The 24,531-nt window shown below is 39.8% G+C and overlaps 1 protein-coding gene across 4 annotated transcripts in view; it reads left to right on the plus strand.

Moving 5' to 3' along the window:
- Positions 1-24,531, plus strand: part of LOC128687410 (uncharacterized) — a gene marked incomplete at its 3' end in the record, with an annotated part of 165,677 nt that overhangs the window by 81,009 nt on the left and 60,137 nt on the right. For all 4 annotated transcript variants that reach the window (XM_070092752.1, XM_070092754.1, XM_070092755.1 and 1 more), the window contains 2 exon segments: positions 2,651-2,805; positions 6,303-6,403. In XM_070092752.1, the coding sequence (XP_069948853.1) occupies positions 2,651-2,805; positions 6,303-6,403 (256 nt within the window).

Genomic DNA, 24,531 nt, shown 5'->3' on the forward strand with positions numbered 1-24,531 from the left:
CTTGACATATGGTACGTATATAAAGGGGCTGGAATATTCATTGACAGCTGAAAGCAATTCATAGATTTTCCAGACAAACATTGACTGCAGAGGTTATTTAGCTGATGTTAATGACTGGCACTCTAGTGGTTGCAAGGACCAGCTCACACTTATGCACATCACATCAGTTGACTAACCTCTGCAGTCAGTGCTCATCTGGCAAATCTAAGAGTAGTCTTCAGGAACCTCAACAAAAGTTATGCTGGGCCCTTTATACGACATATTTTAGACCAATCTTTGTGTCTGTAGTACCAGACTCTGGAAAAAGTACACAAATATGCAACAAGGCTTGTTCCTGGGCTAAGGAGCATGAGCTAAGAGGAGAGGCTAACAGAATTGGTCCTAACAACATTGGAAGGCAGAAGGACCAGGGAAAGCAAGATAACATACAAAATTCTCAGAGTTGATAAGGCAAACAGGGACAGGCTATTTGAGAGGTGGGAAACAGGTACTTGGGGGCACAACTGGAAGCTAAAGATACAGATGAGTCACAGGGATGTCAGGTAGTATTTCTTCACTCTCAGGGTGGTAAGGAAATGGAACAACCTCGTTAAGTGCACATGCTTGTTCACTCACTCTCACTTTCTCACTCTCAGACACTTGTATATAGTTTTTTTTTTTTTTAACACGTCAGCTGTTTCTCACTGAGGCGGGGTGACCCAAAAAGAAAGAAAAAGTTTCATCATCATTCAACACTTTCACCATCACTTGTACATTACCACTGTCTTTGCAGAGGCTCTCAGATATGACAGTCTAGAAGTCCCTCCAAACTGCCAATATCACAAAACCCCTCCTTTAAAGTGCAGGCATTGTACTTTCCATTTCCAGGACTCAAGTCCAGCTAACTGGTTTTCCTGAATCCCTTCACAAAAATATCACCCTGCTCACACTCCAACCATTCGTCTCCATTCACTCCTATCTAGTACGCTCACGCATGCTTGCTGGAAGTCCAAGCTCCTCGCCCACAAAACCTCCTTTACCCACTCCCTCCAACCTTTTCGAGGACAACCCATACCCCGCCTTCCTTCCCATACAGATTTATATGTTCTCCAAGTCATTCAACTTTGTTGATTCTTTCTAACTGACCAAACCACCTCAACAACCCCTCTCCAGCCCTCTGACTAATACTTTTAGTAACTCCACACCTCCTCCTAATTTCCACACTGAATTTCTGCATAATATTTACACCACACATTGCCCTTAGACACAATATCATTACTTCCAGCTGCCGCCTCACTGCAGCGTTTACAGCCCAGGCGTCACACCCACATGAGAGTGTTGGTACCATTATATTTTCATACATTCTCTTCTTGCCTCCATGGATAACATTTTTTTTTGTCTCCACAGATACCTCAATGCATCACTCAGCTTTTTTCCTTCATCAATTCTATGGTCAACCTCATCTTTCATGAACCCATCTGCTGACAAGTCAACTCCCAAATATCTGAAAACATTCACTTCTTCCAAATTCCCTCTCTCCAATGTGATATCCAATTTTTTTTATCTAAATTGTTTGATACCCTCATCACCTCACTCTTATCTATGCTTACTTTCAACTTTCTACCTTTGCACACCCTCTGAAGCTTATCCACTAACCTTTGCAACGTTCTTTAGAATCTCCCAAAAGCAAAGTATCATCAGCAAAAAGTAACTGTGTCAACTCCCATTTTGTACAGTGGTACCTCGGGATACGAACAGCTGAAAACTCGAACAATTATGTAAGTGTTTTTATGTAAGTGCTTTTGTAAGTGCTTTTTTGGGGGTCTGAAACGGATTAATATAATTTACATTATTCCTTATGTGAACAAATTCGTTTGGTATTAGCACTCGAACAGCCTTCTGGAACAAATTAAGTTCATATCCTGAGGTACCACTGTATTTGATTCCCCACAGTTTAATCCTACCCCTCTCCCCAACACCCTAGCATTTACTTCTTTTACAACCCCATCTATAAATATATTAAACAACCATGGTGACATTACACATCCCTGTCTAAGACCTACTTTTACCTGGAAGTAATCTCCCTTTCCTACACACCCTAACCTGAGCCTCCTTATAAAAACTCTTTACAGCATCTAGTAGCTTACTACCTATTCCATACACTTGCAACATTTGCCACATTGCTCCCCTATCCACTCTGTCATATGCCTTTTCTAAATCCATAAATGCACTGAAAATTTCCCTACCTTTATCAAAATACTGTTCACATATATGCTTCAATGTAAACACTTGATCTGCACAGCCCCTACCCACTCTAAAGCCTCCTTGCTGATCTGCAATTCTACTCTCTGTCTATCTCTAATTCTTTCAATAATAACCCTACCGTACACTTTACCTGGACAATCTTTTTTTGTCCCCTTCCCTTTATATAAAGGAACTATGCATGCTCTCTGCCAATCCCTAGGTACCTTCCCCTCTTTCATACATTTATTAAACAAGAACACCAACCACTCATATTCCCTTCAGTTCCAGCTGCTTTACCCCCTTTCATTCTATGTAATGCCTCACGCACCTCCCCCCACACTCGCATCCTGCTCTTTTTCACTCCTAAAAGATGTTATACCTCCCTGGCCAGTGCATGATTTTCATTGTTTAAAACTCATGACCAAAGGTGAAGTGTGTGGCAGTAGACGTAGCGCCTACCTTCTCTCAGCTAGTGGATCAGCACCAGTTGTGGAAAGACAAGCAGTTATTACCAGTTGTGCTGGCAAAAATTGGAGCTTACCTTGTGAGTGGTCATATTTGATCTCACAGATTATAACAGAGGTAAGAACAGATTGTAGCTATAGGAGCAGAGCTATGCTTATGATGCCTTATCTTCGGTGTTTTACCTATCATATAATTTTTCTTAAATTTTCAATGTTAGCCACACTTTGTCTTGGCCCCATGCAATTTGTTTCACCACTCTCTCTATAAATAAAAAATATTTTATGCAGTATAATTGAGTATAGCTTTTTCCTCACTTGACATTTGTGGCATTTTGTTCATGTAAATGTTAAGAAATTGTCATTATTTATTCTGTCATATCTCCATGTGACCTTATAATTAGTTAACATATATGCTGTAAAGAGCTTCGATGAGGATAGTGAGGCTCAGGTTAGGGTGTGTAGGAGAGAGGGAGATTACTTCCCAGTAAAAGTATGTCTTAGACAGGAATGTGTAATGTCACCATAGTTGTTTAACATAATTATAGATGGGATTGTATTTTCTTTTTATTAACACATCGGTTGTTTCCCAACAAGCCAAGGTGGCCTGAAAAAGAAAAACTTTTATCACCACTCACTCCATCACTGTCTTGCCAGAGGCATGCTTACACTACAGTTATAAAATTGCAACATCAACACTCCTCCTTCAGAGCGCCGACACTTTGAAGGATTAAATTATGGGGAATCAAATACAAAATGGGAGTTGACACAGTTACTTTTTTCTGATGATACTGTGCTTTTGGGAGATTTTAAAGAAAAGTTGCAAAGGTTAGTGGACGAGTTTGGGAGGGTGTGTAAAAGTAGGAAGTTGAAAGTGAACATAGATAACAGTAAAGTGATGAGGGTATCAAATGATTTAGATAAAGAAAAATTGGATATCACGTTGGAGGGAGGGAGTATGGAAGAAGTGGATGTTTTCAGATATTTGGGAATTGACTTGTCAGCGGATGGGTTTATGAAGGATGAGGTTAACTATAGAATTGATGAAGGAAAAAAGGCGAGTGGTGCGTTGAGGTATTTGTGGAGACGAAAAACGTTATCCATGGAGGCAAAGAAGGGAGAATATGAGAGCACGTATAGTGGTACCAACACTCTTATATGGGTGTGAAGCATGGGTTGTAAATGCTGCAACGAGGAGGAGGGTGGAGGCAGTGGAGATATTGTGTCTAAAGGCAATGTGTGGTGTAAATATTATGCAGAGGATTCATATTGTGGAACTTAGGAGGAGGTGTGGAGTTACTAATAGTATTAGTCAGAGGGCTGAACTGGGGTGGTTGAGGTGGTTTGGTCATTTAGAGAGATTGGAACAAAGTAGAATGACTTGGAGAGCGTATAAATCTCTAGGGGAAGGAAAGATGGGTAGTGGTCATCCTCGAAAAGGTTGGAGGGGGGGTAAAGGAGGTTTTGTGGGCGAGGGGCTTGGACTTCCAGCAAGCGTGCGTGATCATGTTAGATTGGAGTGAATGGATACGTATGGTTTATGGGACCTGATGAGCTGTTGGAGTGTGCTCAGGGTAGTGTTTTGTGAAGGGATTCAGGGAAACTGGTTAGCCAGACTTGAGTCCTGGAAATGGAAAGTATAATGCCTACACTTTAAAGGAGGAGTTTGGGATATTGGCAGTTTGGAGGGACATTTAAACTGTCATATCTGAGTGCCTCTGCAAAGACAGTGATTATGTATGAATGATGGTGAAAGTGTTAAATGATGATGAAAGTTTCTTTCTTTCTTTTTGGGTCCCCCTGCCTTGGTGGGAAACGACCAACGTGTTAAAAAAATATTGTATTTACTTCCTGTTAGCCAACGAGAGCATATTTAGTGTTTTCACTCTTTCATCATAATTTTTCTTAGGAATACAAGTCAGTTTGTAGTATGTCTTTGGGCTTCTTCTACCTTTATGATGGTTTAGGTGCAGTTTCCAGTTCCCCATAGAGAGTCCCAGTTCTGGTCAGTTTCTTTACTCTTAGTATCAGTAATTTAGCTTTGCTGTATTGCTGTTTATAATAGGTCAGTGGTTGCCCTGTTGTTGTTGTTGCCATTCTGCTCCTTTGGCCTCCTGTTGGTGGTGTTCATATACCACTGCCACTACAGTATTATCTTTGTCTTTAGACATTAAAATACCTCCTGCAGTTCCTCATATTTCTTGTACAGTAATTTCAAATAATCATCTCTACTCCTTTTTTGTACCTCCTCTGGGAATATTCCATTTGTTAATACAGTACTCCTCTGAGTTTTGTCTTCATAATAACTACAATATCCAAATTTTCCTTTCCTTTTTTGGAGGGGGACTGCACTTTTTTGGGGGGGGGACTCCATTGGCACTGTCATACCACTGGTTCTTCTTTCACTGTTTTCCAGTCATTTCTGCTTTCTAGTTTTGCTTTGAGAGCTAATGGATGAGGAGTCTCCTTGGAGATTTAGGGAGGGAATGGGGAAAGGAAATTCAGTGGAATAAGTGTGCTGGGGAGAGAGGCAAAATGATGAGAGGGAGATAGTAGATCATGAAGCAAGAATCACAGTGGTGGAGAGTAGGTGTAATAGAGTATCTTGGTAGGAGACAGATACATAGGGGTTACTGCTAGCAAAGCAGATTGTGAGTGATATACAGTGAAGAAAGGGATAATGGGATGGTATAGGAGCCATTTTAGGGTTAGGAAAAGAATTTTCTTATGGGAAAAGGAAAAATGTGAGAGGAAAGGAAGGATTGTGTATATGGGAGTTACTAGGACATGGGGCTGTGTATTGAAAAGTGAGAAAGTGCCAGATGGTAGATAAGACCAAGAGAAGGAGAGGGAGTACAGTGAGGTGTGGCTGACTCCTTGTTGGTGCTCTCCTAAAATCTCATAAAGTCAAATTACTCCTAAGGTAGACAGCCTCTGATCATTCCTTTTCTCCTACAGCACTTTTTTTCTTTCCCATTTCTGTTTTGTAGCTTTTCATTCTTACTCTGTCCAATCTAATTTGATATACGTAGATTGTTTGAAAATGCATAACCTCTGAAATTGAATTTTCTTCTTGGTAGCAGGTCTCGTGTCATTGTTGTGAACAGAATTTACAATAGCTGTTGATTTCCCTTCCTATATGCTCCTATTTTTAAATAAGAGATTTATTTAATTTCATGTGCTGTTCTCATCTCCTCCATCATGTCTGACAAAATTCTCCACTTTGCTTCATGTTTCCTCTCTGGTTATCTTTCTTTGCTTAACTCAGATATCATGAGATCTCTGTGCTTCATATCTCTTCTTGTTTCATCTTTGTTGTCCTTTCCACTCCTGTTCCTGCATGGTCATTTATCATTTCTGTTTTCTTTCCCTCTTGCTCTGCTGAGCATGTCTGTTGTAAAAGTTTAGTCCTGTTGTTTTTACAGAAACAGTAATAAATATTTTTGTAGTTTTTATAGAAACAATAATATAGTTTTTAATTAAGCTGGATTACCAATACTTTATTAATTTGTGGTTATTTTTTTAAAATTCATGGATAATAAAATTATTCCTGATGATAAATCTAAATAAAAAATTGGTACAGTACAGTATTTCAGCCTTGTATTGTACTTTTTTCAGAAGGAAAGAGTGTGTGTGGAGAAAAGACTAATGTCATTGGCCATAGAGAGACTTCAAGAGGTACATACACTCATAGTATCCAAAGAAGCTGAAAATAACAGGTGGGATGAAAAATATTATAAAGTAGAGAATATGGTGCTTCCAATTTACTGTGATACTCAGCACATTCACTGTGCTCTGGAAATATTGAGATGATGTACCATAGTAATAATTTAGTACCTTTGAATAAATGAATCAATACTTGCAAACAAAATTAACTAGCTTACCTGTAGGTCATGTTTTGCAGGTAATAACTGTAGGTCTTGCAATATATGTAACAACAGTAGGTGATGTAGTAGAGTTAACTATAGATCATGTTTTAGAAGTAACAGCTGCAGATCATGTTTTAGAAGTAACTGTATAGCAATACAAGAAAGAAGTATAATACATCATCATGGTTACTCAAATTCTGTTGTAAGAAACAGATTTTTGCTTGTTTTTAAAGCACAGCGATGCACTATTAAATTTCAAGAATACAGTGGACCCCCGGTTAACGATATTTTTTCACTCCACAAGTATGTTCAGGCGCCAATACTGACCGAATTTGTTCCCAAAAGGAATATTGTGAAGTAGATTAGTCCATTTCAGACCCCCAAACATACACGTACAAACGCACTTACATAAATACACTGACATAATTGGTCGCATTCGGAGGTGATCGTTATGCGAGGGTCCACTGTATTGGCAGACTACGAATATTGCTGTGCTATATGGCTCTTACAGATGTGGTGCTTCTCTATGAATAAAATAATTATAATAAGAATAATCATAAGTATAAGATTTGAGATTAATGAGCATAGGCATTAGAGGATGATGAGGGAATATGAAAGGTATAATTCAGAAGGCTGAGGAGGGGTTGTTGATATGGTTTGATCATTTAGAAAGGATGCAGCTCAATAGGTTGATATAGGGGAGTGTATAATATGGGGTGGATAGCAGGAGTAGAAGTTATCTCAGGAAGGGTTGGAAGAAGGAAGGGAATCAAGGTTTTGAGTGGTAGGGGCTTGAGTATTCAGCAGGCATGTAGGAACTTTTTAGATCAGAATGAATGGAGATAAGTGATTTTGGGGATTTGTTATACTGCTGGAGTGTAAGGTAATATTGTTGAAAAGATTCAGGTTAACCATTTAGTCAGAATTAGCTCTGGAGGTGGGGAGTACAGTGCCTCACTCTGAGGGAGGGGTGAGGATGTTATAATTAAGAGGGTCATATGAAATACCTATAAAAAAGAAAAAAAGTAAATATTTATATATCAACACTTGTCCTAATAGTAATGATAGAGTTGAAGAACAATATAGGAATATAGGATAATTCTGTAAAAGGAAATTAAATAGTGGCAGTTTGGAAGGATATGTTGTGTATCTTTATAGGTATATGCTTCTAAGCTGTTGTGTTCTGAGCACCTCTGCAAAATCAGTGATTATGTGTGAGCGAGGTGAAAGTGTTGAATGATGATGAAAGAATTTTCTTTTTGGGGATTTTCTTTCTTTTTTGGGTCATCCTGCCTCGGTGGGAGACGGCCGACTTGTTAAAAAAAAAAATGCATTTCTAAAAAAGTTAGTTGAAATAGCATATCTTCTTTTAACCCTTAAACTGTCCAAACGTAGATCTACGTTCACTTGTGTGGCACTCCGAATATTTTGAAAAATAATTTTTTTTTTTTTTAAATTAATCCCTTGAGGGTTCGTGCCGTAGATCTACGGCTTTACTTTGAGGGTCCAAACCATAGATCTACGTCATGAGCTCAACTCACTCTGATAAGCTGTGAGCGGTAAATTTTGGCCTTGATATGAGAGAATACATCTATGTGGTATGTATGCACCACCTAAAACAATTCCTGCAGTACATAGTGCATGAGAGAGAAAAAACTGAGACTGTAATTTTCGATTAAAACAGCAACTTTGCAGTGTTTTTTCGTATGTTTTTTTATAGTTGTATTTGGAATATCTTGGTCTCATTTGATAGAATGGAAGACATATTACAGAAATAGAGATGATTTTGATTGGGTTTAGCACTGGAAATGGCTTGAAACTGAGCTCAAAGTAGCGGAAATGTTAAATTTTTGCCGATGTTCAAGAGTAAACAAATGACCTCACACGTCTAATACACACCTGCTGGTGGGTCTAATATACGTTCACAAATGTGCTGATATTATTTATACAACTATTACAATATTGTATAACAGTAAATCTTCTATGTTTTGGTTTGAATAAAAATTCATTATGTGAATAAAAAATCAAAATGGAATTCATTAGTAAAGCCTGAAAATGTAACTAATGAGCAGAGGAAATGTTAGTTTAGTGCCAGGAATGCCTGCATTGTTTATTCTGGACCCTATTTTGAAACTGGAGTATTTCGTACTTTGCATTAACCCTTTCAGGGTCGAGAGGCCCTCTCCAAAACTCCTTCTCAGGGTTGAAAATTTTTCAGAAAAAAAAAACTCATGAAATGATAGAGAATCTTTTCCCGATCATAATGACACCAAAAGTATGAAATTTGACGGAAAACTTACGGAATTATGCTCTCGCGAAGTTAGTGGTCTCGACAATGTTTACGCATTGGCAATTTTGCCCACTTTGAGCCCTATTTTCGGCTGATTCTTGTGTACTAGTCAACAAAAAACATATTTATTTCGCTAGAACTCCATTTTTTCTATTGAATAAGTACAAGAAACCACCCATTTACCAATTTCAACTGTCCAATAAAGTGGTTAGAAATTGGCAATTTTGCCAATTTCACATAAATTTCAGAAGATGCCAATTTCCAAATAGGGTCCAGAATAAATAAGACAGACATTCCTGGCACTAAAATACAGTAACAAGTTCTCTGTTCGGTAGTCATGTCCCCAGGCCCCTCTTACATTTCTTTTGCTTTCCACTTTGAATTTTTATTCTCACAAAAAATAAAAAATTTACTGTTATGCAGACTACTGCATTAGTGTAGAAATGGTATAAATAATATCAGTGCACTTATGAAAGAATATTAGACTCACCAGTTGACGTGTATTGGACGCTTGGCATGATTTGTTTACTTTTGAACTTTGGTAAAAATCAAACATTTCTGCTACTTTGAGCTCAATTTCAAGGTACTTTTCATCATGAAACCAATCAAAATCATCTCAATTTCTGTAACATGTCTTCCATTCTATAAAATGAGGCCAGGAAAACTAGAATACAACCATAAATACCATACAAAAATACAGTGCAAAGTCGCTGTTTTAATCCAAAAACATGGTCAAAGTTTGTTTTTTCTCATTACGCACTGTGTGCTGCAGGATTTCTTTTATACTGCGCACATTGACCACATAGACCCATTCTTTCATATGTAGGCCTACCAGCTTTCTCTCGCTAGATTTGAAGGCGCTAGAATTTAGGCATACTAGCACATCAATAACCCTGGTGCGTAAGCCGTACTAGTATGTCGAAAACCCTGAAGGGGTTAAATTGGCCAAATTACCAATTTCCGATCACTTTATTTTGTAGTTGAAACAGTTGACTTGGCGAATTCTTGTGCTCAATTGATAGCATAGAAGTAATATTAGTGAAATTGCTAAGAATTTGGTCGCTGACACCAGAATTCACGAGAGTATAATTTCGTCAATTTTCCATCAAATTTCGTACGTTTTGTTTTATTACCTTTGGAAAAAGATTCTCTACCATTTCATAAGAAAAAATAGCAAAATTATTTTTTGAAAATTCTTGGACACTGGTGCACTCTTTGAAATTTGGCCTCTGGACCCTGAAAGGGTTAAAGAGGACAATTTTCCATGTTGTATGAGACCAAAAAAAAAAATTTTTTTAGGACCAGTACTTGCCAAGATATAAGGCCGAGAAGTTGGCTCTGGATGCTCACCTGATGGCAACATCCAGTCCTGCCGCTTGCAGAAGTGTTGCCGATTTACCTTTCTTTCTCGTTTTTATTTTAATTTATATAATTTTTATGTTCTGATAATTACAGTTTATAATAGTTCCTGTGATTTCATAGGCAATCTTTGTTCTGACACTAATATTATCTACTGAAATAGTACTCGAATAGTAACAATCAGACTGACAGGTGAACATTTTCACCTGCCTCGGTCATTTACTATCGTCTAGAAATATATACAAAGTATTTATAGGTCTTTGCAATGTTTGAGACATGCTGGAGTATATATATGAAACTCCTTGAAAAATGGTGTTAAGACAAGTGAGATAACTGGTGACAGCCAGTGACATTTAACAAATGTGAGCTGCTGCAGGGAACCCTCGCTTTATTTGTTTCACTGTTGCACACAAATATGTCTGTCTGTGTCTGTTTGCCTGTCCGTTTATCTGTCTGCCTGTGTGTGTCTGTCTTCCCATCTGTTTGTCTTTGTCTCAGGGAGCCATTCCCTGAATGCTGAGCAAATGAAACTGCTATTACTTGTGTCATGTTTTTATTATTTATTTTATTATCACACTGGCCGATTCCCACCAAGGCAGGGTGGCCCGAAAAAGAAAAACTTTCACCATCATTCACTCCATCACTGTCTTGCCAGAAGGGTGCTTTACACTACAGTTTTTAAACTGCAACATTAACACCCATCCTTCAGAGTGCAGGCACTGTACTTCCCATCTCCAGGACTCAAGTCCGGCCTGCCGGTTTCCCTGAACCCCTTCATAAATGTTACTTTGCTCACACTCCAACAGCACGTCAAGTATTAAAAACCATTTGTCTCCATTCACTCCTATCAAACACGCTCACGCATTTTTTTTTTTTTTTTGTTTTTTTCAACAAGTCGGTCGTCTCCCACCGAGGCAGGGTGACCCAAAAAAAAAAGAAAGAAAATCCCCAAAAAGAAAATACTTTCATCATCATTCAACACTTTCACCACACTCACACATTATCACTGCTTTTGCAGAGGTGCTCAGAATATAACAGTTTAGAAGCATATACGTATAGAGATACACAACAGATCCCTCCAAACTGCATGCCTGCTGGAAGTCCAAGCCCCTTGCACACAAAACGTCCTTTACCCCCTCCCTCCAACCTTTCCTAGGTCGACCCCTACCCCGCCTTCCTTCCACTACAGACTGATACACTCTTGAAGTCATTCTGTTTTGCTCCTTTCTCTCTACATGTCCGAACCACCTCAACAACCCTTCCTCAGCCCTCTGGATAACAGTTTTGGTAATCCCGCACCTCCTCCTAACTTCCAAACTACGAATTCTCTGCATTATATTCACACCACACATTGCCCTCAGACATGACATCTCCACTGCCTCCAGCCTTCTCCTCGCTGCAACATTCATCACCCCATGCTTCACACCCATATAAGAGCGTTGGTAAAACTATACTCTCATACATTCCCCTCTTTGCCTCCAAGGACAAGGTTCTTTGTCTCCACAGACTCCTAAGTGCACCACTCACCCTTTTCCCCTCATCAATTCTATGATTCACCTCATCTTTCATAGACCCATCCGCTGACACGTCCACTCCCAAATATCTGAATACATTCACCTCCTCCATACTCTCTCCCTCCAATCTGATATCGAATCTTTCATCACATAATCTTTTTGTTATCCTCATAACCTTACTCTTTCCTGTATTCACTTTTAATTTTCTTCTTTTGCACACCCTACCAAATTCATCCACCAATCTCTGCAACTTCTCTTCAGAATCTCCCAAGAGCACAGTGTCATCAGCAAAGAGCAACTGTGACAACTCCCACTTTGTGTGATTCTTTATCTTTTAACTCCACGCCTCTTGCCAAGACCCTCGCATTTACTTCTCTTACAACCCCATCTATAAATATATTAAACAACCACGGTGACATCACACATCCTTGTCTAAGGCCTACTTTTACTGGGAAATAATCTCCCTCTTTCCTACATACTCTAACTTGAGCCTCACTATCCTCGTAAAAACTCTTCACTGCTTTCAGTAACCTACCTCTTACACCATACACTTGCAACATCTGCCACATTGCCCCCCTATCCACCCTGTCATACGCCTTTTCCAAATCCATAAATGCCACAAAAACCTCTTTAGCCTTATCTAAATACTGTTCACTTATATGTTTCACTGTAAACACCTGGTCCACACACCCCCTACCTTTCCTAAAGCCTCCTTGTTCATCTGCTATCCTATTCTCCATCTTACTCTTAATTCTTTCAATAATAACTCTACCATACACTTTACCAGGTATACTCAACAGACTTATCCCCCTATAATTTTTGCACTCTCTTTTGTCCCCTTTGCCTTTATACAAAGGAACTATGCATGCTCTCTGCCAATCCGTAGGTACCTTACCCTCTTCCATACATTTATTAAATAATTGCACCAACCACTCCAAAACTATATCCCCACCTGCTTTTAACATTTCTATCTTTATCCCATCAATCCCGGCTGCCTTACCCCCTTTCATTTTACCTACTGCCTCACAAACTTCCCACACACTCACAACTGGCTCTTCCTCACTCCTACAAGATGTTATTCCTCCTTGCCCTATACACGAAATCACAGCTTCCCTATCTTCATCAACATTTAACAATTCCTCAAAATATTCCCTCCATCTTCCCAATACCTCTAACTCTCCATTTAATAACTCTCCTCTCCTATTTTTAACTGATAAATCCATTTGTTCTCTAGGCTTTCTTAACTTGTTAATCTTACTCCAAAACTTTTTCTTATTTTCAACAAAATTTGTTAATAACATCTCACCCACTCTCTCATTTGCTCTCTTTTTACATTGCTTCACCACTCTCTTAACCTCTCTTTTTCTCCACATACTCTTCCCTCCTTGCATCACTTCTACTTTGTAAAAACTTCTCATATGCTAACTTTTTCTCCCTTACTCTCTCTTAACATCATCATTCCACCAATCGCTCCTCTTCCCTCCCGCATCCACTTTCCTGTAACCACAAACTTCTGCTGAACACACTAACACTACATTTTTAAACCTACCCCATACCTCTTCGACCCCATTGCCTGTGCTCTCATTAGCCCATCTATCCTCCAATAGCTGTTTATATCTTACCCTAACTGCCTCCTCTTTTCGTTTATAAACCTTCACCTCTCTCTTCCCTGATGCTTCTATTCTCCTTGTATCCCATCTACCTTTTACTCTCAGTGTAGCTACAACTAGAAAGTGATCTGATATATTTGTGGCCCCTCTATAAACATGTACATCCTGAAGTCTACTCAACAGTCTTTTATCTACCAATACATAATCCAACAAACTACTGTCATTTCGCCCTACATCATATCTTGTATACTTATTTATCCTCTTTTTCTTAAAATATGTATTACCTATAACTAAACCCCTTTCTATAGAAAGTTCAATCAAAGGGCTCCCATTATCATTTACACCTGGCACCCCAAACTTACCTACCACACCCTCTCTAAAAGTTTCTCTTACTTTAGCATTCAGGTCCCCTACCACAATTACTCTCTCACTTGGTTCAAAGGCTCCTATACATTCACTTAACATCTCCCAAAATCTCTCTCCTCTGCATTCCTCTCTTCTCCAGGTGCATACACGCTTATTATGACCCACTTCTCGCATCCAACCTTTACTTTAATCCACATAATTCTTGAATTTACACATTCATATTCTCTTTTCTCCTTCCATAACTGATCATTCAACATTACTGCTATCCCTTCCTTTGCTCTAACTCTCTCAGATACTCCAGATTGAATCCCATTTATTTCCCCCCACTGAAACTCCCCTACCCCCTTCAGCTTTGTTTCGCTTAGGGCCAGGACATCCAACTTCTTTTCATTCATAACATCTGCAATCATCTGTTTCTTGTCATCCGCACTACATCCACGCACATTCAAGCATCCCAGTTTTATAAAGTTTTTCCTCTTCTCGTTTTTAGTAAATGTCTACAGAAGAAAGGGTTCCTAGCCCATTGCTCCCGGCATTTTAGTCGCCTCATACGACACGCATGGCTTACAGAGGAAAGATTCTTTTCCACTTCCCCATGGACAATAGAAGAAATAAAGAAGAACAAGAGCTATTTAGAAAAAGGAGAATAACCTAGATGTATGTATATATATATATATATATATATATATGCATGTGCATGTCTGTGAAGTGTGACCAAAGTGTAAGTAGGAGTAGCAAGATATCCCTGTTATCTAGCGTGTTTGAGACAGAAAAAGAAACCAGCAATTCTACCATCATGCAAAACAGTTACAGGTTTCTGTTTCACAGTCATCTGGCAGGACAGTAGTACTTTCCTGGGTGGTTGCTGTCTACCAACCTACTACTACTGTCATGTTTATTATGTCTTATATCTACAAACACTGTATAGTACTTTGCCTAGAATTTTTGGGTTATCCTAGGTAATTTATACTATGTATAATAATTGTACTTAGGTGTACATGTGAGAGACAAGAGATATAGAGAGATATACAGACAGATAGAATTATAGACAGAGAGAGACAGCCAAAGCCAGCCGGCCAGCTGGCCAGTCTGCCAAATACATGAGAAAAAAGGAACACTGCAGCAGGCCTACTGGCTCATGCAAGGCAGATTCATGTCACCCCTCCCTGGCTTAGACCAATGATGCATCTAGTCAGGTCACATCCACTGAAGGAAGGAGCACAGCATCTGACCTAGTAGCACAAGCTAGTTGGGCCCAACTCACACCCACCCACTCCCACTCATGTATTTATCTAACCTATTTTTACTTTACTCTTAAAAGAGGAGCATTAATATGACATTGTCATGTGGGTTTTTTTACTCACGTAGGCTGGTAGTACGTGTAATATATAACGGGAAGTATGGAGCGCCAGCAGCCGACCTGCCTCTCTGCTCCCTATCTTGACTGACCCACCAGTGCCCCAGTGCCTACGGGTGAGGTGTTTGAAATCCTGCTATGGTCAGCAGCAATATGAATACAGTCAATGATTTACACAGACGGTTGGTAGTGAGTCATCTACTGGTACACTGGTTACTGGTAACTGGTTACTAGGAACTGGTACTACTACTGAGAGCTTGGCGACGCTAACGTATGTCCCGACATACAACTAATACAAACTAGAGATGGCAGGTGTACGGCTTGGGCTGATTCTATACAATGTCAAAGTACACAACAATTGAACATTATAACATACATAAGTAGAACATTGGAATGGAAGCTTACATAACTGAAACTGTAATGAAACTGTAATGCAATACAAGGTATAATATAGCACAACTCATTGAATGAAACTCAACGTTGAGATTACACAATAGAAGTGATAAAAAAAAAAATTTTGATCGATCGATCTGTATTCATGTGATCTATGGATTCTGAGGAAGGAATATATACAAAGCAAGAAGTGTTTAACAGAAAGGCAGATTCGGTGCACTCAAATCTAGACTGTTAATTCTCAGAATTCGGAGAGAACGTGAACACAAAAAAAAATTCTTGAACACTGTTAAGTTGATACTGTAATTATTCATCTATACAGGTTATTTACATTTAACCCCAACTCTGCTAGGGTGAGATTGATATATGCAGAATGGGTGTCATCTCTGGGAGGATCAAACTCTGTAGCACTGGCTAACTCACGCTGTATTTGAGGCAAATCTGAATTGGTAGTTACAAATGATACTTGAGGATTTCTCAATACCTGTCGTGTACGTAGGGAATAACGACATTCAGGTTGATCGTCTGACTGAGTATCAGAGGTAGAGAGTACAGGATCAGGAGGATTGTCAGAGTCTGTCACATTAGTCTGGGTTGGAACATCATTATCATCACATACTAACTTCATATGATCTAAATGCAATTCTTTATACTGACCAGTACTAATTTCTCTAACCTTACACTTATTACCAGTGATATGTTCAACTACTCAATAAGGACCAACAAACTTTTGATCAAGCTTAGGCATTGCAGACGTTTTGTTAAAGTTAGTCAGCATAACTCTCGAACCTACTTTGATTTTGGATGGCTTTGCTCGAGTGTTTGTGACTCTTGTAAATTCTGCTGTTGATTTATGAAGTGTTTCACGGATTCTTCTAAAAACACTTTGAGCTAAGCTGGTACGAGTTGCTATGAAATTATCAGGGTTGTAATTTGGTTTCGGATTAGAATATAGCAACTCATAAAGCAAACGTTTATCTACACCGTACAATGCATAATGTGGAGTGTCACCTATGGAAACATTGTAAGCAGAATTTATAGCACACTGCACATCAGGTATAACTTCATCTCAAGTTTCACTGTTGGGATTGATAGTGGCTCTCAAGACATCAAGTACTTTCTTATTGGTACGTTCCGCTAACCCATTGCTGGCAGGATGATGAGGAACAATGGTGGATTTAGAGATCTTGTACAAGGTACACAAATTTTCAAGAATCTCATTACAGAATTCACCTCCATTATCTGTTACTAGGGACTTAGGGGTGGTATGCCTGCAGATAATGCGTTCTTTAAACGCTTTAGCTACTGTCTGGGCAGTCTTATCTGCAATAGGAACTAACTCACAATATCTGGTGAAATGGTCTACCATAACACATAGATGTTTGTTGCCCTGGAGGGAACATTGGAAATTAGTTAACAAATCTAGCGCAACTCTTTCCCACGGTTCGCTAGTAGTTGGATACACTTGGATTGGAATAGGACCATTAGCATTACCTTTATGTTGCATGCAGACACTACATTTCTTAACATACTCAGAAATATCAGTTGCCATACGAGGCCAAAAGTATTTCAATCTGGCTTGTTTTACTGAACGATCCATACCAGGGTGCGCAACACCTGGTACATCGTGAACTAGCTGTAAGGCTACATTCACTAGTGACTGTGGAATTACTAACTGGTAAACTCTTCTGCTAGGAGTACCCAACTCGGCTGTTCGATACAGTAATTCCTGGTTCATGACAAAGTCACTGATGGGTGCTGGTGGCTTCACAGTCAGAATAAGATCTTCCTGGAGCAGGAATCGAATCACACCAGACCACATGGGATCTGTTTGTTGAGCATTCTTTACATCCTCAGCACTAAATGGAGGGTCTGCAGTTACTATACTAACATGTCGCGATAAGGCATCTGCGACTACATTTGACTTGCCAGGTAAGTGTTCAAAGGTGGGATTGAACTCTTGGATAGTCAAGGTCCATCTGGCTAACCTTCCAGTAGGTTGTTTGTTCTGGAATAAAGGTATCAGTGGAGCGTGGTCTGTCAAGACATGAACAGAGTACTGATGAATAATGTCTCGGAAGTGCTTTAAAGACCATACTATTGCTAAAGCTTCTTGCTCAGTTACTGTATAATTACGTTCAGCCTTCGTAAGGACTCGGCTAGCAAATGCAACTGCGTTGTACTTGCCATCAGTCTTCTGAGCTAGTATGGCACCTATGCCAATTGAACTAGCATCAGTTGTCAGATAGAAGGGCTTAGAAAAATCTGGAAATTTCAAAATTGGAGCAGATGTTAGCTTTTCTTTTAAAGTTTGGAATGCTCTTTCTTGACGGAAGGTCCAAACAAAAGGAGCATCTTTCTTAAGCAACTCAGTTAGAGGAGCAGCTATGGAAGAAAAATTGGCAATGAAAGATCTATAAAAACCTGCTAAGCCCACAAAGGATCTTACGGCATCAGCAGTTTTGGGTGTTGGAAAATTTAGTACTGCAGTTACTTTACTTTGGTCAGTCGTAACCCCTCTAGGAGTGACTACGTGACCAAGAAACTTAATTTCTGATCTGAAAAATTGACATTTAGACAGTTTGATCTTTAAATTGGCTTCTTCAAGCTTACCAAGTACTACATCAAGTCTTTTCAAGTGTGTATCCACGTCTTTAGACATGACGATTACGTCATCTAAGTACACCATAAGTGCATTACCTATGAGACCTCTAAAGATATTAGTCATGAGCCTTGAGAACGTGATAGGGGAGGATCGTAATCCAAACGCCATACGGAGGAAGTGATAATGACCTGTAGGAGTGGAGAATGCAGTTAGCTCTTGGCTGTCCTCGTGAAGAGGGACTTGCCAAAACCCTTGTAACAAGTCCAGGGTTGAAAAGACTTTGTTATCTCCGATGTTACGTAAAAGATCACCCAGTACAGGGAGTGGGAAACGATCTGGAATAGTTTTTGCATTTAGCTTCCTAAAGTCAATCACTGGGTGCCAAGTACCATCCTTCTTAGGTACTAGGATCAAGGGTGCATTCCAAGGTGAATTGCTATGTGCAATAACTCCATCATCAAGCATTTGATTGATCAATTCTTCTGTGACAGCAACTTGTGAATGAGGCATTCTGTACGCAGGTATGTAGATAGGTCTAGTACCAGGTTCAAGTGGAATACGATGGGACAATAAGTTCGTTATACCCATCTTCTCACCTGGTAAGGCAATGGCTTTACGACGTTTGTTCAACAGAGTCAACAAACGCTTGACTTCATCTGGGAAGTCAGTGGGAGCTATGTCTTTCTCCTCAACTGGTGGAACAGATTGATCCAGTGAAGTGGATGAGGTCTCCCCGGTAGAAATAGCACTGACCCACTGGTCAGGTGACAACTCATCCTCTACCTGAACAGGGTAAGGATAGTGAACAAGGTCAACAAGATTGGTATTTGCTCTGAGACGAACACTGTGACCAGAAGTGTTAGCTAGGAAGAAATGGATCTTACTATCTCTTACAACATGTAAGGATGGTTCAACAAATAGACCTTTTACTTTGCAAGAATCACTGTCAACTAGGACGTTATCACCATCTGGAACACTAGGAACAACAACAGACACTCTAGTGAGGGCACTAGCTGCGACAGAAACGTCTTTCTGCAGACGGCATGTGACATCAACAAGAGATGGCATTACTAGTTGCAAGTAATCGTTTTCTGACAAGGCGTCCCCTGTGGAGAAACTACTACTTGAACTAGCAGACATTGCAGGGATAGGCTCAGCACTCAAGGTAGTCAGAGCGTCCTCGGACACTTGAGGTAACTGGACACTATCTTGCAAGTCTGAAGTTGCAGGAACACAGACAGGAATGACAGGATCATCAGTGCCTGACCGCTTGGGTACGCTACTGGAAAATGCACTGGCCTGTAAGGACTTAATTCGAATGTCGTACTCTGCGGCAGTATGGCAGATCTCGGATCCAAGCTGGTAACCCCAAAATGGTATGATCAAGTCATCAGTTTGGGCATGCCATCGATAAGGGTCGAGCACAATGCACAAGTCTCGCATGGAAGCAAATCCTAGTAGAAGGTCACCAGGGAAAGTAATCTGGTCGACAACAAGGAAGGAAGCAGTGAAGTCTCTACCTTGGATAGAAAAAGTTAGGGAAGTCCGACCTCGGACACGCAGGTGAGAACCAGCTACTCCGCTAAGGGAGGACACATGAGTCGGTTCTACGAGAAGGACATGTCGTAACTGCTTATCCCTAAACAAACTAGACCTGATAATATTGACTTGCGCAACTGAGTCCATGAACAAATGAACGGGCGCATTATGAACAGACGCTTGCACTATAGGGCCTATGGTTGCATTGGAAGTTATGTGCAAACAAAAAGGTGGATTGTCATCAGCAAAGATTTGTTCCACTTCATCCCCAAAATCATCTATGTCAGAGACATGTGAAGCAACATCATCAGCAGGATTGTCATTCTCGAGACTGCTTAAGACTTCAAAGGAATTGTGAACAGGGATGGTGTACTCATTATCACCTACTGTCACCATGGGATGGTTTGACTGGGGCGCTCGAATTCCCCCGAATTGGAAGAATGAGCCTGGTTCTGGTTATTTTGAGAACCACGATGTCTGTTTCCTCTACGGGTTCTGCGGTTGGAACGGCCATGGAAAGACCTAGAGTACTGGAGGTTGTAGAGAGCATTGCACTCAGATGTGTCATGTCCATGTATTCTATGATAAGTACAGTAGGGAAGATCTGACTGGTACTCATCATCAGTACGACGCCTCTTAGGGTAACTATCAGGACAATTAATTGCAATATGGCCATGGAAACCACAGTTGTAACAAGTCCGCTGACTGTGGTTACTGAATGTACTATGAATACTACGAGGTTTATAATGACTCTGTACACTGGTCCTTGGTGATCGCTGAGATGGTTGACGACCACGATTTGTCACTGTGGCGCAAACAAGAGGTGGTGCAGACTGAGGCATAGGTGAGAAATTACTTTTGATACATGGGAAAGTACCCTGGGGGCACAAGGAACGTACATGATTTAAGGCTGTAAGTGGTTCCATTGTCACAGTTGGAGGATTAGCCTCATAAGCACACGCGGAAGCAGGCAGCATTAGTTCTTTGATTGCTCCAAAAGCTGCTATTTTAGCAAATGACGCTGTGGATGGTTTATCCTCGTCAGGGACAAAAGCTGAGGACTGGACAGCATTGATAAATGATGATAAAAGTTTGTCTAATCTAACAGCAAATGCACTCAACGATTCATTAGTCATGGGTGTAGCATTTACTAGTTCCCTAAGAACGACATATGGATCAGCTGTTTTTACTGGTACAAGGAAAGAACGAATCAGTTCCTCAATTTGTGACCACTTAGTAAGATTCCTGAAGTCTCGCATATCAAGGAGATCAACAACGTGAACAGCAGCAGGGGATCGATGAAGAGCTTCTTTCGCAAGTCTGATAAGACTTTCCTCTGAAGGAGGACCTTCAACTAGAGCATTAACACGAGAACGAATGGCAGTAAACCATGCTTCAAGACTATGTACATGGCCATTGAATAAAGGTAACGCATCAAGGGAATCATGAGTAAAACTATAGTGTCTCAGTGTCTGGGTCGGTCTGTCAGTCGATAAGGAACTGTGAGGACTGATGACAGAAGCAGCAGTAGCCTGAGAGGTCTGAGTGTCGACATTCACTAAAGTATCACTTGGCGGTATGTGAGACATAATGGCAAAGAAGTTGCACAAGAACAAATAAGGCAAAAATAACGAATAATAAAAATGATAAAAAAATGTTAAAATTAAAATAAGAGATGCAACTAATTCTGCAGAAGTAATAAAAAAAATGTCTAAGATACACTGCAAGAGGAAGGACAATTCAACGGGGCAAGATAAAAATTACATTGAAATTTACAAGTAAAAATATTACTGGAGACTGAATTAAATGCAAAATGAGCTGTCTGTACTCTTGCTAATAAAGAAATTAATTAATAAAACTGTAATTCAATGTAAAAAGTATAAAATAAAATCACTAAATTGTATGCAACGAGAGATAACTGGGAAATTTAAATATTTTCTAAGAATGCATAAACAAAATTAAAATATAATGCAAAGACAACATGAGGAAAAATAATAAAATGAAAAACAAGACTCAAACAATAATGAACTGAGAATAATAATGCATAAAAATATCAATAAAAGAAAATAATTCACTGCAGAACAAGTGCAACAAAATAATTCACTGCAGAACAAGTGCAACAAAATAATTCACTGCAGAACAAGTGCAACAAAATAATTCACTGCAGAACAAGTGCAACAAAATAATTCACTGCAGAACAAGTGCAACAAAATAATTCACTGCAGAACAAGTGCAACAAAATAATTCACTGCAGAACAAGTGCAACAAAATAATTCACTGCAGAACAAGTGCAACAAAATAATTCACTGCAGAACAAGTGCAACAAAATAATTCACTGCAGAACAAGTGCAACAAAATAATTCACTGCAGAACAAGTGCAACAAAATAATTCACTGCAGAACAAGTGCAACAAAATAATTCACTGCAGAACAAGTGCAACAAAATAATTCACTGCAGAACAAGTGCAACAAAATAATTCACTGCAGAACAAGTTCAACAAAATAAGGTGTAGAAATAATCAATGCAGTAATAAAGTTACACTGGGAAAATGTAGGTTAAATAATAAAATAAAAATATGAAGAAAAACTGATTGAACACTTTAACTCTTAATTGTAAATTAGACAAAACAATTTACTCAGAGTAAAGAAAACACTTTACGTTAGAAAAGAAATTGAAATTACACTAAGAGTGAATTTGTTCAAAGAAATACGAAAAATATGAATAAAAATAAAACAAGAAACAAAACTGGAAGTGTAACACTTACAAGTGGCGGGGCACACACAACATATTCACTTATTCATTTTTTTTTTTTAGTATATTCTTACAACAAAATCTTGCTGTGACTGATACGACAAAAATTGCTGGCAAAAATAATGGTACACAAGTCTGCGAAAAAATTAGAGGAATGAGACACTGCTGGCATACGAAAAAAAGGTATACAGAAATAAATGGATAATTTGGTATACTGGGGTGGATATCACTGCATGAACTACAATGACAATTACAATGCTGAAAGAACACAAGATAAAAATGAATAAATTATTTCACACAGAGTGACTGACTGGTACACTACACAATAATACTTACTAAAGACATGGAGTAGCATAAAAAAAAAAAACACATATAAAAATTATAAAAATGAAACACAAGAGATGAGCGATAACACTGAAAAATATTGCAAAAATAATGAGTCAAAGAAACACTCAGTCTACACTGAAAACACAAGGCTTAGAGTACACAAGAGTACACTGTAAATGTCTCACACACGCAAATGTCTTTAAATGCAAGAAAATGTCTCTAAACAGAAAATTATCACTGGAGTCTGGAGTAGTAGACGGAGTGACTAGTGATGAGGGGAAGACGTCCTGTGCGGTGATGACGCCTCCTACACTCACAGTTGTCGTAGAAATGCGCTTTCTCGGTGAACTCAAATAACTGGCTTTATCGTTGGCGCTCAGCTACAATCTCTTGACCAATTATGTGAGCCAAAACAGTACTAGGACCCGGTACAGAAAAACCCCACAGGTAGATGAGGTGGGTGGCGGGTGGTGGGGGCAGCGGAACAAGCTGGCCCTGTGCGCTCTCACTGCCACGCACTTCTCACCACGCACAAGGCGGCTTAACTAAATCACAATGCGACAGGGATGATGAAGACCACTCTACCAGAATCCAAGCACAAGCGATATATGAAACAATACTTCAGAGGAACTTGCGTGGCTTACTTCTCTCTCTCAGCTGGGTTAGAAGCTGGGTTGACTGACTGGCTTAACCCACGAGAATGGCTGACTGGAAGACGTGTAACGATGCACTCAGCATGAAGGAGCAGGTGGATGACAGGAGACAGGCTGGATGGTAGGCTGAGGTAGGCTGACTAGCGTTCACTTCCACAGTCTAACTTACTGACTGGCTTAATTGCAAAATCCGGGTCAACCCCTCGGAGATTGAAGCAATTAGCACACGAACTATGCCAGGAAGCCTGAAAAACGGCTGCAACAGGCTTGCAGGCTGGAGTACACAGGGTGGTGTCTTGAGGGTAAGCTGCGAGCTGGAGGTGACTGAGACGGTTCACCTCTGACCTGCCGGCAACCCACAAACAGCCTTCTAACGTCTGAAATACCCTTAAATCCACGCTCACACCGGTGCCACCATTTGTCATGTGGGTTTTTCGATACGTGGATGGGTAAAAATACTCGCGTAGGCTGGAAGTACGTATAATATATAACGGGAAGTATGGAGCGCCAACAGCCGACCTGCCTCTCTCTGCTCCCTATCTTGACTGACCCACCAGTGCCCCAGTGCCTACGGGTGAGGTGTTTGAAATCCTGCTATGGTCAGCAGCAATGTGAATACAGTCAATGATTCACACAGACGGTTGATAGTGAGTCATCTACTGGTACACTGGTTACTGGTAACTGGTTACTAGGAACTGGTACTACTACTGAGAACATGACATCAGTGAATCCATGGTGTTTGCCACACTATTTGCTCTAGCTGGTGCTCAGTTGAACTGGTGCTCCCACAAGGTACTAAGTGGTCCCCAAATTTTTTCCTACTGCGCACACTGAGTGCACGGCCCCATTCTCTCATGTCTTGGCGACTCAGGCTTATCGCACCAATTTTGAAGGAAAGAGAAATAAAACGTTGATCTACGTTCAGAGCCCCTCGTATGTGAATGTAGATCTACGTGTGGACAGTTTAAGAGTTAAAAAAGAAAGTTTAAATAGAATATGTTCTTTTGAAAAAGAAAGTTGGAATAGAATATGCCTTTTTTTTTTTTTCTCAACAAGTCGGCCGTCTCCCACCGAGGCAGGGTGACCCAAAAAAAGAAAGAAAATCCCCAAAAAGAAAATGCATTCATAATCATTCAACACTTTCACCACACTCGCACATTATCACTGCTTTTGCAGAGGTGCTCAGAATACAACAGTTTAGAAGCATATACATA

Source organism: Cherax quadricarinatus, chromosome 40 (genome assembly GCF_038502225.1).
Source record: "Cherax quadricarinatus isolate ZL_2023a chromosome 40, ASM3850222v1, whole genome shotgun sequence".
NCBI lineage: Eukaryota > Metazoa > Arthropoda > Malacostraca > Decapoda > Parastacidae > Cherax > Cherax quadricarinatus.